We start from the raw sequence: 18,938 nt of genomic DNA on the forward strand, positions 1-18,938 counted from the left end.
TTGATGGAGATTAACCTTTCTGATGAGCCAGATACACTTCACTGGAAACTCTCAATGCCAGGGGTTTTCTTAGTGAAATCTATGTATTTAGATTTGCTAAACTCTGGTCCAGTCCCAAAGTCGCTTCATATTTGAAAGATTAAAATGTATTTAATTAAGAATAAAGGTTTTTATGTGATTTGTGCACAAAGAAGTGATTTTAACTAACAACAACTTGGCAAAACATAGTTAGGAGGGCACTAAACGATATTGGTTTTGCAATCAAGATGAAACTATCCAACACTTGTTTCTCAAAGGCCCACTAGCCAAGTTACTATGGCCTACACTACATGTGGCTTTCAATGTCGGTCCTCCTAATAGCATTGACACGTTATTTGGGACAATGACTAAATGGAGTGAAGCCTAAAATAACGAAGCATATTCAAGTTGGGGTGTGTGCATTAATTTGGGCTATATTGTACTGTCGGAATGACGTGGTCTTTAATAGACAAACCATCACAAATATTGTGCAGGTCATCTACATAGCAACTGGTTGAATCCGTACGTGATCATCACCCAGTCATGCGAAGTCATAGAGCTTATGGCTTATGGGTGCAACAGTTAAGAGGCGGTTGCACCGGATAAGTTTGGATGGCAGTCTAACAATAGGATAGATGTTTAGACATCTTATCCGATTTTTGCCGGTTGTGGTGAGTTTGATTTTGATATTCATTTCAGCTCATCTTACGAGCTTGTACCGGACTACTTACCTGCTTGTTTTATTAATAAGATTGCATGCATCATTTTAATGTAGAAGTCGAACCACTGGATAAATGATAAAAACCCTTTCTAAAAAATGTTTCTGTCGGTTCCGATTTTTACATTCAACTAGCGTAACAATCAGAACCTCAAGATTCCCTCGAGAGAAGTCGATCTGCCCGTTCCTCGTGGGTCCAAATAGTGACAAAATGTTAGCGTTCCAGCCCAGCTCCTAACCTTGATGTTTCCACATCATCAGACACACCCCACTGAAAGTGAAGAGCCCACTACCTCCAAAAGACTACAACACCCAATGGCCCAACAGCCTAACACAAAAGTGGCACGCCAAGAGCCTGATTCATTCCTGCTCGGGAGTAAAAAAACGGCGCAGGGCTCATGGAGATGGAAGGAAACCAAATCCAGACCTCACCCATGGGGTCCGCGCCGTCGAGGTCGTCCCCCCGGCAGTGGAGCTGGGGCTCGGCCCTCGCCGGCGCCGTCACCACGGCGGCGGCGGCGGGCGTGCTGGTCTGCAGGCCGAGGGACCCGAGCTTCGAGCTCATCTCCATGAACCTGTCCTCCTTCCACTTCCGGCCGCCGGCGGCGCTGGACATCGGCCTCACCCTCACCGTCCACGCCACCAACCCCAACGTGGTGCCCGTGCGCTACGGCGCCTCCAACGTCTCCATCCTCTACGGGGGCACGCTCCTGGGCACCGCGCGCCTCGACGCCGGCCAGCAGCCCGCCACATCGTGCCGCCTGCTCCACCTCCCGGCCCGGCTCGACGCCATGGAGCTCGCCCACCACGCCGGCGCCATCCTCGCCGACACCGCGCGCCGGCACATGGAGCTGGACGCCGTCGTGGAGATCGCGGGCGAGGCCACCGTGCTGCTCTGGTCGCGCCGCTTCTCCGTCCGCATCGACAGCCACATCATCGTCGACCCCGTCTTCCTCGAGGTCGTCGAGCAGGACAACCGCTCAGAGATGCAGCTCTACCTAACCTGACCTCAGTTAGCTGCTATGTGTATCATCACCACCTGAACCCTCTCGAAACCTTATTCGTCTGTTTGTGCGATGAAATGCAATGCAATCTCTCCCAATTCCAAGCAATGAAATGCAATGCAATCTCTCAAGCTCCAATGTCCGATCATAGAATTTTTTACAAGAATATTCTGCGGCTCCACATTATCACACAACAAATTGATACTACGTTCTAGCAGGAATGTGAAAGACAATGGGCGAGGGTAAGATAGTTCGCATCCCACAAAACATAGCACAACAAGGACATCAAAGCCAGCAGCGATTTCATGTCCTAATAAGATTACACTGCACACAGAAAAGTATATCATTGTTTCTCAGTTGAGTGTCGCGAGTGGCGAGCGAGGGATGAGCGACGGCTTGGGCTCCTTGCTCGATTCATAGGGATGGTTCTCGCGGAACTCATCCATCAGGGACTCAATTGGCATCGCTCGCAATGACTCGATAGTGCCTTTGCTCGGGACTTCCGGCTCAGACCTCATCGGAGTTTCGCCAGTCGGCTCATAGTCCTGCAAAAAACAGCATGGTAGGGGAGTTCAGACAAGATAACAACAATACACACTGGACTTGGGGCGCTGGGGAAAGAGGACGGTTCTTCACAGGATTTTCATCTCACCCTGTAGCTGCTTTGGAAAGCCCTCTCGGCATGTGTGTTGACGCCTGAAGTCTGCCCAGAGTGGTTCTCCTGCAAATGCTGTATCTCTACCGAATGTGCTTCCACTGTCGACACAACTCTTGATGCAGAATTACGTGCCTCTTCCAGTAGATCTGAGGCAAAAGGGGACACACAGAAGCAAGTCGAGATTAGATGGGGAGCTCTTTCTTATTGAATAAGCAGTCATGTTGAGCGCTTAGAAATTACTGTCGATATCCTGGAGTATTTCTTTGCTACTGTTGGATGCTTGCTCTTCAGCCAAGGCGCGAGATGATGCAATCTCTGCTTCATGCTGCTCGTTGTTTTCGATTGCAGCCCTGAAATATCCAGACAGCAAAGCTAATTAGACCCCCATGTTCAAAATATGCGATTAACACAAGACATGGTTTTGAGAAATTCAGGTGTGCTTTTTTTATCCAAAATTATGCACTGACATGTCAAATTGGCACCCAAATTGCCTTAATTCAAGCTAACTTAGATCAAACCAGCATGAAGAGTGCCAAAGCAAGTTGAACTATCTATAGAGCGAATTCCGAGAAAACCAAAATCTAACTGAACAAAACAGGCTACATGTAAGCAAAAACAAAAGTAATGATAACAAATCTACTTGCCTGACAAGTACTTCAACTTCAGCCACTTGTTTTGTGCACAAATCATTAACTGCAGCATGGGATTTTTTCCATTGTTGTGCAGCAGAGTCGACAGTGCATGCACTGGACAAGTCCAATAAAGATCATTAGTTACAAAATTTCAATCAAATTAAAATGAATCGGTGAATGTTGAAACATTTCATGCAATCAGGCATACCACTCCTGCATAATTGTTTCCATGCGGCAATGCTTAGCTGAAGAGAAGCTGGAGCCAACTTTGCAGTCATTCTCTGCTTGCTCTGCAAACATTTCCCACTTTCTCTTGGCATCCTTTGTGACACCCTCCATAGCAGACGTATGCTCATCCAGAAATGTCTTGTTACCACGAGCAGCATCGCCAAGAGAGTTTAATCTAACATCCACCTGCAGGAAACAAACATCAGGTTTATTCTGATTTTTGTAGTTTGATTGGTCGCTTACAAACAAATTTGCCCAAGTGGTACACGCAAGTACAGACGCACCAGCTCTCTTTGTCGAACAATGTGTTTGGACACCAAACTGGTGATATCCGCCAGAAGCCTCTGTTCCTCGGACTTTGATTGTTCCTGCACGAAGTGATGGTATTAGATACACCAACATGATTTTGCCAACGAGTAGTCAACAAAAGGGGAATGGATCACCTCATAAGCCTTTTGAAACTCTTCAAGGCTTTTGACCTGTGCTTCATGAGTGTGGTTCGAGTGGTCCTGCAACTTGGATGTTTCCTCCATGTACTTTTCAAAGAGCCCAAGAATGAAGCTGGACATATCCTTCGTCCTATCCAAGCTAATGCAGAAACTCTGTTGACAACAGGAGCAAAGTTTAACTTGCAGCTAATCATAGCTAAGTTATGCTGAAAATCTGTTGACAGTCGGATCAAGTAACTGACATCACGCAATTCCTTAGTGAAGTGTGCCAGTTCGCTTCGATGGTCGGCTAACAAACTCTGAATATCAGTAAATATCTTCAGTGCCTCTCCCTCAACACATGCTAGAAGCTGACAGCAAGAATATCCCCGTGAGAATGAATAGAAGCAAAGGATAAGCATGTGAGACAAACAAAAAGTGTTCACTGAAAAACAGGTCACAACATGCCTGGTCAAGACTGCAACAGCTTGCTGCAGACAGAGATGATACATCCTCCAATGTAGAATTTGTGTTTGCTTTATGTAGGAGCACAATATTTTGAAAAGCTTCCATGTGCGACATATATAACGACTTCGAAGCTAAGATCTTCTTCTTTATCTCCAATGTAGCCTTCAAAAGTTAAACCAAGAATAAATAGCATGCAAAATGGAGTATGAGCCCAGACAATTATTGTGTAGATGTGTACCGTGTCATGGGAATCAACGCAAGATTGGCATAGGTCTTCCACAGCCTTTAGGTGTTTGTTTTGTTGATCTATAGATGCAGTGAGGGTACTGGAGAGAATATCCAACTTTGAAGCAAGGTCAGCTTGGAATGAGTTCACCACCGACCTATTTGCAGCACTTAGTTTATCTCCTCTGGCTATTTTTGAATGCAGTGAAGCATTATCACAGCTAGATTTTTCAAGTTCTGATCTCAGAACACAGGCTTGATGTGCTAGAGCATTTTCTGATGTGCAAAGGTGCATTAAAATACAGTTAGAACTAAGAAAAGGTGTGTTTGCAATAATGAAAAATGGGAAATAAAACCGAACCTGCTTTTTTCTGCTCAGATATAATGAATTCTTTCTCCTTGAGATTATAATGGGCCTGTTTCAAATCCTCTTTTGTTGTTGAGAGTAGGTTGCTTGTATGGTCCAGACATTTCTGTTGAACAAGATATTAATCTTACAGTACAAAAAATCATCAGATGATTATAAGTAGGAAATACAATTTACCTCTGTGGCTTTGAGCTTTTTGCTCAAATCAGCAGAATGTTGGAGCTCAGAATCATACTTTTCTTGCAGGTCATTGATTTGCTGAAACCAAAGCAAAGCATTGATTTTTTTTTAACATGAACAGAGACATGGAAGTTTCCAGCAACTGAGTAGTTTCTGTACCTTCTGATTTGTTTCTAAAGAGGCAGTCATTTGCTCAATTTGATCAGCCATGGCCTTCAAAAGAAATACAGGAAAAGTTAATTGGTATAAAGATACAAGGAATCTACCACGTTACTGGTTAATATCTGGTTGAAGTTACTGATTAGGGTCTAGTTTCAATGATTAAGGTTTGTGAGTAATATCGGATTTCAAGAATGGAAAAGGAATATGTGTCTACTTCGGATTCAAATAGATACGAGAGATCGTGTCAAATGGTACCTTCCTCTCGTTCTCCTCCAGCTGGTATCTATCTTTTGGAATGTACACCCCAACCTTTTCACGTGCAGCATAGACCTCTGGGGAGGAGTCAATATTGTGAGGCCATTCTGCAACTATCTGAACTACAAAAGTTGAGTGTGGGTTCGCTAAATACCTGCTTTCAGTCGGTCGATTTCTCCATAGAGATCCTTGATTAACGTTGATTTCATCATTTTTTGGTTAACCTGTGAAATAGATAAATATCAGCAATTGATCAGATATGACAAAGTGAAACTAAATGGCACTGGCATACACAAAAAATGAGATGGTTTTCAATCTTTAGGGGAACTCATGAAACAATGGCTGAAAATGGAGGGAAAAAACAAAGTCAGTTTACCTCGGGCCTGTTTTTTATGCTCTTTGCCCGGTGTGCATAATCCAATGTGCTTAATGTCTCCTCAAGACAGTGTACAGAAGGCGAAACAGTAGCAATAATGCAAGTTTTTGTTCTCCCTCCAAGTGAATCACGAAGCAACCTTGTGAGCTTACTGTCTCTGAAAGGCGAAGAGAATTCAGTAAGGTAAGAAAGGCTATTGCATGCAAGGATCCTTGACCACTGATACATACCTGTAAGGAACATGTCCAAGGTGCTCAACCAATGCCGTGATAACACGGCCTAAAGTAAGCAAACTTTTGTTTATTTCACCAGCCTCTCTTGCTCGGCCCTAAAATCAAAAGAGAATGTCTAACTCAAGAATACCATAGAACTGACAAAAGATTTATGCCAAATGAAACAGTAAAACCCGAGCTAACTATACTGTACAATGTACCTCCCTAGCTCCAGAACGACAGATGTTCTCGGACCCAGCCAGATCAACCAGATTTAACTTCCCACATTTTATCAGTTCTTCTCCTTCAGGGGTTGCCTCTTTTATGTGAATTGTAATTGAGAAAAGCGAGTGCGAACGACTGAAATATTACAGATGAAATAAGATTAAGTTTATGTAAGGGCTAGAGATCAATAGAGGAAAATGAGTAAAACTAAACCTTGATTGCTTGTTCAAAAGAGTCTCTGCTGTGCGGCGCTTCGCAGATCCTCTTTCCAAAAGAGAGAATATTTCGCTACAATTAGTGACTATTTCTTCCTCCAAACCTCTCACAAGCACCCCACCTTTCCCGTCCTCCATGAGTGGCAATGGCTTTTTCTGCCGTTCTTCCAGAGCAACCTTAGATATCTCCTCTGGTGCAAGAAGATCTGTTATTTCCTCATTGTACAGTTCCAAAAATGTGACCTTCACACTGTACTCAGTATTCTGCCTCTCCAATGTATCAAATATCTGCTTGACGGCCCTAGGTATGACCCCAGCATCTGAAGGTAACTGTCCCTCCGGTCCACTCTGCAAGAATTTCAACACAAGATACCAAGCAGCTGAGTAACCCCAACATGGACACATACACAACAATACACCAACAGAAGATAGGCTTGCCTTAGCTCTCCGGCATTCTCCTTCCATGGTATAAGTCTTCCCCGTGCCCGTCTGGCCATAAGCAAAGATGGTGCAATTAAACCCTTCCAGCACCTCGTTCACGATAGGAATGATGGCTTGATCATACAAGTCTCTCTGCCTAGCTGTTGGGCCAAAAACCTGCAAATGAAGATGGGGGCTTTATGTTACATCACAGCACTGAGCAAACAACCCCGAAATGGGATGCAAGTTCCCAGCCAATACCAGAAGCATCAGCAGTTAGCGAAGATTAACTCAACATGCTGGAGCTATTCAAAATAGTGACAGGAAATGCACAACAAGGGCGGATTTCTCCTTTTGCTCCTCAGCCTACGGAGTATTAGCTATTAGCAACAGTTTCCAGTTGTTATTCCCTCCCAAGGGCATGGTGTCAACTGCAATGCAGCTGCTTTAATTCGCAGGCAACTCGAACCCCAGCTCGTTCAGATGCGAACACACCAGTTGGAACTAACCCTAGGCACTAAATTCCTACGAGCTACCAAAGCTTTTACACCGCGAGAAAACCCCATCCAGACCTTGTCGAACGTGAAGACCCTGTCGATCTGCTTCCCGGCGATGGTCTGCGTGACGGCGACCTCCCGCTGGTAGTCGTTGCAGGTGACCACCTGCGGCGCGTTGCTCCGGAGCTCGTCGTCGCTGAACGGCCTGGGAGCAGGAAGCGCATGAGGAGGCGGTTAGGGCTGCGGATCTGGGGAGAGGAGGCCCGCGGGGGCGGCGGCCGGTCGGCGTGGCGCGGCGCGGCGGGCGTACCTGCAGCGGAGGAGGACCTGGACGTTCACCGACTTCTCCTTGTCCACCCGCGACATGGCGGCGGCGGCGGCGGCCGGGGAGATTTCGAAATCTCACCCGTCCCGCGGTGCGGCGTGGGGGGGATTCGGAAACTTTCGGGGGGGAGAGAAGCGGGTCGGTGGCGTGGGGTTGGGGGAGGAGGGCGGAATTCAAAATTTTGGGGGAGTGGCCGCCTAGTGTGAGATGGAGAGGGAGCGTGGTCTGCCACTGGCTTTATGAGGGGGCCGGGGGCGGCACGCTCGCGGCTCGCTGCCCAGCCGCCAGATCTCATGGTTCGAGCCCTGCTGGCCTTTGGGTGCAAAGCCCACGGCCCGCTGGTCTAAAATTCTTTCACTTTTTTTTTGAGGAACCCTACAAGGGTTACAGCTCTCAGCTACAATCATAGGAAATTACCCTCTCGTTTAGGGTTTTCGGCTCTGGCGGCGATCCCATCGCCGTCGAGAGATTTCACCGGTTTTTCGTCCGCTGGCTGCCCCCCTGCAGAGATCACCTATCAGGCTGATAGGGGAGGGAGTCGGATCGGTTCTGTGGAGCAAAGTACCGCTGACGGGGAAACCCTAGATGACGGACCTAGCGGAGTCGTCGTCTGCGGGTTGGTCTGGGAAGAATCTTGAAGAGATGTTGCAGCACCTGGATCTCCAAGATGACGAGCTTGATGACGTGATCGTAGGGGAGGAAGAGGTAAAGAAGTATGAAGCGGATGCTAGGTGGCTGGCGATCGCAAAGGTGAATACGACCCGCACCTTCAGTTCGTCGTCGATGTTCGAGTGCATGAAATCTGTCTGGTCGCTAGCACATGTTCCCAAGTACAGGGAGGCGGGTGAAAACCTGTTTATCTTCCAGATGTTCTGCCTTGGTGATTGGAGGAAGGTGGTGAACGGTGGTCCATGGCTCTTCAGGGGGATGAGGATGCTGATTAAGGACTATGATGGCAAGAAGGAGCCTACATCTGTTGATTTTGATGGATTATACGTGTGGGCTCAGATTCACAATATACCCGAGCTATACCGCAAAGCAGAGGTAGTTGACCAACTAGCCCGACGTATCGGACGGGTGAAAGAGATCCAGCTAGCACCTCGGCTGTTCTATGAAGGCGCCTACATTAGGGTTCGGGCGAAGGTTCTTGTCAACAAACCTTTAACACAGGTGACACCTCTGAATGTCGTGGGAGAGGGCAGATTGCGCCTTCCGGTCAAATACGAGAAGATCCCCTATTTTTGCAAGGTCTGTGGACTCATGGGCCATAACCATGAGGAGTGCGGCGATGGCGTTTGGGAGGAGAAACATAAGCAATGGGGGAGTTGGATGCTGGCACAAAGGAGGGAAACTATCCCAGAGCAGCAAGGCGGTTGGGCTACTCGGGGAGGCCGTTCAGGAGAAAGAGGAAGAGGCCGGTCTGGCCGGGGCACCCAAGCCCCTCGTCAGCGCTCGCCACCGAGAAAGCGCTCGTCTCAAGAAGCGGGGTTTGACAATGCAGCGGATGAGGATGAGGTCACCAGCCCTCTAAAGGCTAGGGATGCAAGGGAGAAGATGCACGATGCCCCAACAACATGCAGAAACTTGAACCTAGCCTTGATAGTCAGCTCGGCTACTGCTGACGGGTTGGAGAGGAACAAAGCAGTTGTCACTGTTGATCCGGCTGCAATGGTAGTCCCGCCGCCACCCCCGGCGTATGTGTCTCCGAGGGATGCCAAGAAAGCAAAGAAGGCGGGATCACCGACGAAACAAGGTACAGAGAAGATGGCATCATTGGCGGGCTCCTCCGGGGAGCACCGCCAGGCCCAATGAAAATACTAAGCTGGAATTGTCGTGGGATAGGCGATCCCGCGACAGTTTGAGAACTCCGCGATCTTGTGGAGCTTAGTTCGCCCTCTATTCTTTGTTTAGTCGGAACTCGATTACAGAAGAGTCGTGTTGAAGGTCTTCGCTTTTCGTTAGGATTTGATTTCAGTTTTGGTGTTGGTAGCAATGGTAGGAGTGGTGGTCTTTGTATCTTTTGGAAGAATTCGGTGGATGTTGCAATAAAAAACTTTTCAGAGTATCATGTGGATGCATGGGTGCAAGAACAGGGGAAAGAACAGTGGCGGTTATCTTGTTTCTATGGAGAAGCAACGAGGAGTCTTCGTTATAAAACTTGGAATACAATGAAGAGATTGAGAGGGGAGAGCACCCTCCCCTGGTTATGTATTGGTGACTTCAATGAGATACTGAGACCTGAGGAGCAACATGGTCCCAATGCTCGTGATAGTGCTCAGATAGAGGCTTTCAGAGAGGCCGTTGATGTTTGTGGACTTGTTGATTTGGGCTATCGTGGCTTGGACTGGACATGGGAGAAGAAGGTGGCTGGTGGCCACTTTTGCTGAGTACGTTTGGATCGAGCCTTGGGATCGGCCTGCTGGTCGGCGCTCTTTCCTTTCGCCTCTCTTGAACACCTAACTGCGGCAAAATCTGATCATTGTCCCATATTGTTAGAGACGGAGCTGGTAGCGACAAGTGTTCGGGCCAAGCAAAAACAATTCCGCTACGAGTGCATGTGGGAAAGGGAACCTAGCTTTGGAGATATCTTGGCTGAGGCGTGGAACGATGCGGGCAGGGCCCAAACTGTATCGGGACTGTCTGCAAAACTTGCCAGTGTTGCTGGTGTGCTACAAAGATGGGGCCGGAGCAAGTTTGGAGCAGTCCGTGCGGAACTGCGCTCACTGCGCCTTCGGCTGGGCGAGCTGCGCGCACTTCAGGATCGCGTAGGTCCTTCGGCAGAGGAGGAAAGCATTGAAGCTCGAATGGTGGAACTCTGCCTCCGAGAAGAAATCGTGTGGCGCCAAAGAGCTAGGGTCCAGTGGCTAGCTGAAGGTGACAATAACACAAAGTTTTTCCACCGAAAGGCGAGTGCCCGCAAAGTGCGTAACCGCATCTCTGAACTTCAGCGAGTTGACGGAACAGTGTGCACAGATGAGCAAGAGATGGCAAATATGGCATCCAACTTCTATGGAAATCTGTATGCATCCGAAAACACAGTGGGCATTGAAGAGGTTTTATCCCATATACCACCACGAGTTGATGAGGCCATGAACAACTCTCTGGATGCTCAGTATACGAAATCAGAGGTAAAAACTGCATTATTTCAGATGTTCCCGACAAAAGCACCAGGACCGGACGGCTTCCCTGCACACTTTTTCCAGCGGCATTGGGATCTATGTGGTGACGAGGTAACTGATATGGTGTTGCGAGTTCTTAGAGGAGAGGATTCCCCGAAGGAGATCAACAAAACGTTCATAGTTTTAATTCCCAAGATTGCAAGTCCAAAAAATTTAGGATAGTTTCGACCGATTAGCCTCTGCAATGTGATCTTCAAGATGGCATCCAAGGTTTTGGCTAACCGGCTCAAGCTTATTCTCCCCGACATCATCTCTGAGGAGCAGTCAGCATTTGTGCCAGGACGCCTTATTACTGACAACTTTATCTCAGCCTATGAGTGCTTGCACTACATGAAAACAAGGAAGTTGAAAAGCAACAGGTTCTGCGCTTTGAAGCTTGACATGATGAAAGCCTATGATAGAATTGAATGGAATTATCTGGAGAAGGTCATGCTAAAACTTGGGATCAGCCCGCGTTTCACTGAGATTGTAATGAGGTGTGTTACATCAGTATCCTTCTCTGTTATTTTCAACGGAGGGAAGCAGGATGAATTCACACCTTCATGAGGCCTCAGGCAGGGTGATCCGATATCTCCCTACCTCTTTCTGCTAGCGGCGGAGGGATTATCTTGTTTATTGAAATCTTCCAATCCAGCTGAGAGTGTCCGTGGTATTACGGTGGCAGCAGGAGCTCCTGAGGTAAACCATTTACTTTTTGCAGATGATAGCCTCTTATTCTTCAATGCTACGCCTGAGATGGCAGCCAGAGTTGATGCTCTCCTGCATCTTTACTGCGGCGCTTCTGGCCAGCGCATAAATAAGGAGAAGTCCTCCATCTTGTTTAGTAAAGGCCGTGCTGAGTCTCTGAGACAAGTAATCAAAGAATCCTTGCAAGTCCAGAATGAGCAGCTATCCGATCGATATCTTGGACTGCCTGCTGATGTGGGGAGAGCTAAGGAAGGATCCTTTAAATATCTGAAGGATAGGATTTGGAAGCATGTGCAGGGTTGGATGGAAAAGGCCCTATCTGCAGGTGGTAAGGAGGTACTCATCAAATCCGTTGCTCATGCTATCCCCACCTACTCTATGGCTTGCTTCAAATTGCCACGGGGTTTATGTCAGCATATTAACGGAATTTTGAGGAAGTTTTGGTGGGGTTCTAAGAATGGCGAGAGGAAAACAGCATGGGTGTCATGGGAAGTTATGTCACAGCCTAAGTCCATGGGGGGGATGGGGTTCAGGGATATCGAGCTCTTCAACCTGGCTTTGCTGGCTCGACAAGCATGGAGGCTCCTTACCGAGCCAAACACTCTTAGTGCCCGGATCTTGAAGGCTGTTTACTTCCCTGCATCAACAATCCTTGAGGCAGAGGTGGGAAAGAATCCATCTCAAGTATGGCGTTCCATTATTGAAGGCCGAGATTCTCTCAAGCTCGGCTTAATCAAGAGAATTGGTCCGGGCAGCGACACAAATATATGGAATGATAATCGGATCCCAGGGATTTTAAACTTCGACCTATATGTCCAAAAACCACAAACCCTCCCGAGTTGGTCTCCGAGCTCATAAACCCTGTTACAGCTTCTTGGAACCGGGCCATCTTGGATGAGCATTTCTACGCGGTGGACATAGAGGCAATCCTGAACATCCCTCTCAGCAACTGAGTCCGCGAGGACTTTTGGTCATGGCATTATGAACGGAAGGGCACCTTCACGGTGCGGTCAGCCCATCGGCTCATGTCCTCAATCAAACAGCAAAGAACTGACTGGCTTGAGCACAATGAGGGCCACTCCAATGGCGCAGCGGACAGCAGGTCTTGGGCAAAACTATGGGGTGCTCCGGTCCCCTCTAAGGTCCGTGTTTTTGCCTGGCGGCTGGCTAGAACCTCAATCCCTACAGGAGACGTCTGAAAGCACAGGAAAATGACGGATTCTGCGGAATGCTCAATCTGCCACGCAGCGGTGGACTCTTGGCGCCACTCTCTCTTCGATTGCCACATGGCACGCTGCATGTGGGCTCTCGCAGACGAAGAACTGATGGAGACGGTTATCTCCAACCGGACGGAAGATGCCAAGCTTTGGATGTTTTGGCTGGTGGATACTTTACCTACAGCAGAGTTAGCGCGTGTGCTCGTCACAATGTGGGCAGTCTGGTGGGCGAGAAGACGGGCCATCCACGATAATCAGTTCCAGAGTCCTCTCAGCACTCATGTTTTCATCAATAAATTCATCGCAGAACTTGATCAAATTCCTGAGAAGGCCGCGCGAACGAGGGACCTGCATGTAAGAGACAGGGACCGGCATGTAACTAGTGTGGAGGGGGAAGGATTCACGAGCAGGACAGGGTGGCTTCCACCTGAAGCGCATGCATACAAAATGAACACAGATGCTGGTTTCTCTAAGATTGGAGACAGCAGGGTTGCTGCTGTGATTTGCCGCGACGCTAATGGCAATTATCTTGGGGCATCGGCGATCATCTCAGTTGGCTTAATGGATCCAACCATCCTGGAGGCTCGGGCGTGTAGTGAGGCGCTTTCCCTCGCAAGTGACCTCCACATCCAGTCCGTTTGCGTGGCATCGGATTGCCTGGAAATCGTAAACCGGATAGAGAATGTTTCTCCTTACAATTATTTTTCCATCTTGCAAGACATTCAGCACCAGAAAATGCTTTTCAATCATGTAAATTTTATCCATGAGAGTAGGAAGAATAATAAGGAGGCTCATGCTTTGGCAAAGGCAGTAGCCTCTCTAGCCCCCGGGCGCCACGTATGGCTTATTAGCAGACCCGATATCATCTGTATCCCTATGTGTGTGAACTTTTAATAAAGGATGCAGTTTGCTCAAAAAAAGCTACAATCATTTGCCAAAATTTCTTGCACCTCGCTCGGGGCAGAGCCAAGGAAATGAAAATCTCCATGGATCTTCACTCTTGATGCCAGACAGTGTGCAGCTTTGTTCCCATCTCTACTAATCCACCTCACCACAGACGATCTGAAGCCCGAAAGGGTAGCGTTGATGTCTGTAATGAGTGGAAAGAGGCTTGTTTTGTTTGTGGCTTTTGGAGATAACGCATTCGCCACCGATTGACAGTCTACTTCAACCTGGATTGGGCCATTGTAGAGTTTTCCAAATTCTTGTAGGCCATGAAGTAATGCAAGGCATTCAGCCTCCTCAACTCACGTACATTTGTTCAGGTTGCAGCCCAATGACATGAATACCATTCCCTGGCCATTCCTTGCAATGGCTCCGCAAGCACTGACGCCTGACTGTGCCTCAAAAGCCGCATATGTGTTTAGTTTGGCCACGCTGGGAGGCGGCGGGGTCCATTTTGTCTCAACTGGTGCAGGTGCCTTAACTCTCCGATCTCCATACAGGTTCTGGCCGCAGTAGTTTCCTGGAGTATTATTTCTGTCTGTTGCCGTACTAAACTCCTATTCATATCTAACTAGGAAAGACATTGAGCTCATAAGATGTTCTTTCCCGTCGCCATGCACTATGTTCTCTCGGAGCGTGTTTACCAGGCGCACCAATTCTTGAACTGTCCGGGGCTGTCCCAAACCCCGGCAGTTCCAGCTGAGCAGTTTCATGGCTCCTGACGGACGCCATCCGACGCGTCCGTCAGTTCCCCGGGAGCCCCTAGCCCGGTTGCTGTTGTTTCCTTCCCCTGCCCTTCTCTGTCTCCGCCTACCTCAGCTTGCCCACCAGTGCCCCTTATCTTCTTGTAGTTCTCCCCGTTTCCCTCTGCAATTCTCTTCTCCGCTGTCGGGTCTCCATCAGGTGTGCGGTCTCCCCTTTTGCCAAGGACTGTAGCGCTGATCTTTGCAGTTTCAGCGGGTCCAGTCTTGATCTTTACCCCCAATCTTCTTCTTCTTACTCTGCTTAAGCTGGCCCGAGCTAATTTCCCCAGTACCTGTCCCAGTCCTCGGTGCTGCAGTTGTTTCTTCCTTTCCTGACTCCTTGCCTCCTTGTGATGCCCCCGATTTGACCGTACACTAATCATACACGCAAACGTGTACGATCAAGATCAGGGACTCACGGGGAGATATCACAACACAACTCTACAAATAAAATAAGTCATACAAGCATCATATTACAAGCCAGGGGCCTCGAGGGCTCGAATACAAGAGCTCGATCATAGACGAGTCAGCGGAAGCAACAATATCTGAGTACAGACATAAGTTAAACAAGTTGACGTAAGATGGCTAGCACAAACTGGGATACAGATCGAAAGAGGCGCAGGCCTCCTGCCTGGGATCCTCCTAAACTACTCCTGGTCGTCGTCAGCGGGCTGCACATAGTAGTAGGCTCCTCTCGAGTAGTAGTAGTCGTCATCGACAGTGGCGTATGGCTCCTGGACTCCATCGTCTGGTCGCAGCAATCGGATATAGGACGGGGGAAAAGGGGGAGCAAAGCAACCGTGAGTACTCATCCAAAGTACTCGCAAGCAAGGAGCTACACTACATATGTATGCATTGGTATCAAAAGGAATAATGCTATCATACGTGGACTGAACTGCAGAATGCCGGAATAAGAGGGCGTAGCTAATCCTTTCGAAGATTACGCTTCTGGTAACCTCCATCTTGCAGCATGTAGAAGAGAGTAGATGGTAAGTTCACCAAGTAGCATCGTGTAGCATAATCCTAACCGATGATCCTCCCCTCGTCGCCCTGTGAGAAAGCGACCACCGGTTGTATCTGGCACTTGGAAGGGTGCGTTTTATTAAGTATCCGGTTCTAGTTGTCATAAGGTCAAGGTACAACTCCAAGTCATCCTGTTACCGAAGATCACGGCTATTCGAATAGATTAACTTCCCTGCAGGGGTGCACCACATATCCCAACACGCTCGGTCCCATTTGCCCGGACACACTTTCCTGGGTCATGCCCGGCCTTGGAAGATCAACACGTCGCAGCCCTACCTAGGCACAACAGAGAGATCAGCACGCTGGCCTAAACCCTATGGCGTAGGGGTCTGGGCCCATCGCCCTTTGCACACCTGCACGTTGCGAACGCGGCTGGAGAGCAGACCTAGCAACCTCCATTACAAAGGAAGTTGCGTTACGCGGTCCAACCCGGCGCCTGCCGCTCAGTCGCTGATGTCACGAAGGCTTCGGCTGATACCACGACGTCGAGTGCCCATAACTGTCCCCGCGTAGATGGTTAGTGCGTATAAGCCAGTGGCCAGACTCAGATCAAATACCAAGATCTCGTTAAATGTGTTATCTTGAAATAACCGCGAACGCCGACCAGGGCCAGGCCCCCCTCTCTCCTAGGTGGTCTCAACCTGCCCTGTCGCTCCGCCTCAAAGTAACAGTCGGGGGCCGTCGGGAACCCAGGCCCACCTCTACCAGGATGGAGCCACCTGCCCCTTCAGCCCCCATCTCCGAACAGTATCATAAGTAAAGTAACAGTATAAGTACATATCATATGCCCGTGATCACCTCCCGAAGTGATCACGGCCCAGTAGTATAGCATGGCAGACGGACAAGAGTGTAGGGCCACTGATGGAATACTAGCATCCTATACTAAGCATTTATGATTGCAGGTAAAGGTAACAACAGTAGTAGCAAGGACAGGCTATGCATCAGGATAGGATAACGGAAAGCAGTAACATGCTACACTACTCTAATGCAAGCAGTAGAGAGAAGAATAGGCAATATCTGGTGATCAAAGGGGGGGCTTGCCTGGTTGCTCTGGCAAGAAAGAGGGGTCGTCAACAGCGTAGTCGATCGGGGCACCAGCAGCGGCGTCGGTCTCGTAGTCTACCGGAGAGAAGAGGGGGGAAGAAACAATGAATACAATGCAAACAGATGCATAACGATGCATGACATAACAAGTAGCGGTGCTAGGTGTGCCCTAACGCGGTACGAGGTGATACCGGTGAAAGGGGGAAACATCCGGGAAAGTATCCCCGGTGTTTCACGTTTTTGGACAGGTGAAAACCAGAGGGGGAAAGCTGCGTGTTCACTATTCTAGGGATGCGTGGCGGACGAACAGGCTACGTATTCGGATTCGTCTCGTCGTTCTGAGCAACTTTCATGTACAAAGTTTTTTCATCTGAGCTACGGTTTATTTTATATTAATTTTCCTAAGTTTTAAACAATTTCTAAATTATTTTAATTCGAAAATTAAATGTTAAATTGCTATGGGTACACAGAAGTGTACCCACATATGGGCTTGTGTGGCTGACCAGTGGCCCTGTTGACTTGGTCAACTACCCAGTTAGCAGAGGCTGACTGGTGGGGCCAGCCAAAGTCAACATCCTAGTCAGCATTGACCGTTGACTCATCAATTTGACCAGTGGGTACCCATGGTCATAGACTTAGGTTAATTAACAGTATTTAATTAGGGTAATCTATTATTAGGTTAATTTAAACATGATTAAATAAGTTAATTAATTAATTACATAATTAATTAATTATTATTTTATTTTTCTAATTATATTTTTTCTATTTATTTTTTTATTCTAAAACATTCAAGGGCGGGGCCCCACTTGTCATTGGCCCTAGGGGCCTATGCGGGTCGGGCGATGGTTAACGGGGCGGGCGCTGGGTTTGGGTGCTCGTGCCCGAGGCCCCAGAAGTAGGCCGAGTACGGCGGCAGAGGAGCACGTCGCGGGGAGGCCGCAGGGCGCGGGCACGCCCGGGCGCGCGCGCGGCCTACAGGCACAGCAGGGACGAGGCGGCGCGGCGCACGGGGACAGGGGTGCCAGCGCGGCGTAGGCGGGCGCGAGGCGTGACGTGGGACGAGGCCGCGGCCGTGAGCACGCCCGATGCGCGGCGGGAGCAAGGCAGAGGAGAAGGAGGGGGGCCTCACGAAGGGTTATAGGGCACGGGGCAGTGGGCGCGGGGTGGAGGTCGAGGACGACGAGACGCAGGGGAGGAGGCGACGAGGTCGAGGAAGGTTTGGCGATGGAGAGGACGGTGGCGATGGCGTCGTGCCCGTTGAGGCGAGGTGTGGACGCAGCCGGATCCGTTCGGGAACAGGAAGGGGCGGCGGAGGCCAACCGGACTTGCTTGATGGTGCGGCGGGGAGCGGACGACGGCGAGCTGCGACGCGGCAAGCGGGGGCGTCGGCGAGTGGGGGGGGGGCTCCGGGGAGGCGAGGCGTCGGCGGAAGGGAGAAGAGGCCGGGCGGCACGGCAACAACGAAGCGGAAGCCGGGGCGGCGTGCGGGCGGTGTCGAGGCGGCGGTGTCAATCCGTGCGAGCCCGATCCAATCTGGATCGGGGAGAAGGGGAACGACGTGGGGGGAATGGGAGTGAGTGGGTGAGGTGGGTTAGGGTTTCGGGGGTTAATGGGGGAGTGGGGGTGGATGGGCCAGGGTAAGGAGCTGAGCCGGCCTGTTGTTGGCTTGGTGGCCAGTTGGGCTACGACCAAGAGGGAGGGGGCTTTCAGTCCCTTTTTTTAGTTTACTGTTTTGCCTTTCTTTTTATTTAATGTTCTTTTTATAAAATACAAAGTTGTACCTAAAAGAGCATTAATACTTATGCCCCTACCACAATTAGCCTCGCACCTAAAACAAAATAGTTTGTAACTGTTTATTATTTTAAAATCATTTAAATAATTGTTTTTGCTACTATTTTATTTAGTTCAATGCATTTAAACATTTTATAAAGGCTTGGTTTCTCCACCAATATTACTTATGAATTATTCGTCACATCCAGAACATTTTAGTTTTAATTTTTGAAAACTTTTGTCGGTTGCCATTTTTGAATTTGAATTTGTATCGGTTTCAAACTAACGTGCGATTGGCAACAGTAATCGAAGTGACGTGTTATCATTAGCAGAGGTTCACTGTAGCTTAATTACCCGGGCGTTACAATTCTCCTCCACTACAAGAAATCTCGTCCCGAGATTTAAGAGGGGAGTAAGGGGGAAGGGATTTGGTTGTGAAATTCTAACGAGTCTTCTCGGTCTTAGTTTCTCTTCTCGAAGAGGTCGATCCATTACGTTGACGTCTTCATTTCTCTGCTTCAGGTCATTATGGTGAAGTCATCCTTTTCTTCAATCACTCCAACATACTTACGAATATGTAAGGGGCAGCTCAGTTACGACAGAATGTTTATGAGGGAAACCATCAGGGGTTAACCTATGAATGAGCATAAGATTATCTCTTGAGTTGAACATATAAAATACATCGAGAGTAAGGTTCGAAGGTACCATAAGAGGTTC

At 48.7% G+C, this 18,938-nt stretch overlaps 3 protein-coding genes across 3 annotated transcripts; 2 read left to right on the forward strand and 1 right to left on the reverse strand.

The window, feature by feature from the left end:
* The first annotated feature begins 1,065 nt into the window (after positions 1-1,065).
* Positions 1,066-1,871, forward strand: LOC125519211 (Late embryogenesis abundant (LEA) hydroxyproline-rich glycoprotein family). Its single transcript, XM_048684085.2, has one exon. It carries the CDS (start codon positions 1,135-1,137, stop codon positions 1,741-1,743), a length of 609 nt encoding a protein of 202 aa, XP_048540042.1. The 5' UTR covers positions 1,066-1,134; the 3' UTR covers positions 1,744-1,871.
* Positions 1,839-7,818, reverse strand: LOC125519210 (P-loop containing nucleoside triphosphate hydrolases superfamily protein). Its single transcript, XM_048684083.2, has 22 exons — positions 7,599-7,818; positions 7,364-7,493; positions 6,810-6,968; positions 6,370-6,719; positions 6,153-6,291; positions 5,950-6,047; positions 5,720-5,876; positions 5,498-5,567; positions 5,344-5,420; positions 5,086-5,139; positions 4,924-5,004; positions 4,741-4,852; positions 4,393-4,655; positions 4,155-4,316; positions 3,950-4,057; positions 3,702-3,860; positions 3,543-3,626; positions 3,239-3,444; positions 3,043-3,144; positions 2,639-2,748; positions 2,393-2,544; positions 1,839-2,285 (listed from the first exon to the last, which is right to left on the reverse strand). Exons 1-22 carry the CDS (start codon positions 7,652-7,654, stop codon positions 2,094-2,096), a joined length of 3,021 nt encoding a protein of 1,006 aa, XP_048540040.1. The 5' UTR covers positions 7,655-7,818; the 3' UTR covers positions 1,839-2,093.
* A 4,947-nt stretch (positions 7,819-12,765) lies between these two features.
* LOC147959432 (uncharacterized) lies at positions 12,766-14,157 on the forward strand. The gene is made up of 2 exons (XM_087532651.1): positions 12,766-13,328; positions 14,142-14,157. The coding sequence occupies exons 1-2, from the start codon at positions 12,766-12,768 to the stop codon at positions 14,155-14,157; spliced, it is 579 nt and encodes a 192-aa protein (XP_087388777.1).
* Positions 14,158-18,938: the final 4,781 nt, after the last annotated feature.

Source organism: Triticum urartu, chromosome 7A (assembly GCF_056163025.1).
Source record: "Triticum urartu cultivar PI428250 chromosome 7A, HENAU_Tu73, whole genome shotgun sequence".
In the NCBI taxonomy this organism is placed as follows: Eukaryota; Viridiplantae; Streptophyta; class Magnoliopsida; order Poales; family Poaceae; genus Triticum; species Triticum urartu.

Bases quoted from the DNA above. Each gene is read 5' to 3' on its own strand.
- LOC147959432 (XM_087532651.1), top strand. From the start codon at position 12,766: ATGGCACGCTGCATGTGGGCTCTCGCAGACGAAGAACTGATGGAGACG.
- LOC125519210 (XM_048684083.2), bottom strand. From the start codon at position 7,654: ATGTCGCGGGTGGACAAGGAGAAGTCGGTGAACGTCCAGGTCCTCCTC. The intron at 7,494-7,598 runs GTACGCCCGCCG...TCCTGCTCCCAG, and splicing joins CAGGTCCTCCTCCGCTGCAG to GCCGTTCAGCGACGACGAGC. The intron at 4,317-4,392 runs GTACACATCTAC...TAACTTTTGAAG, and splicing joins GCGTTGATTCCCATGACACG to GCTACATTGGAGATAAAGAA.
- LOC125519211 (XM_048684085.2), top strand. From the start codon at position 1,135: ATGGAGATGGAAGGAAACCAAATCCAGACCTCACCCATGGGGTCCGCG.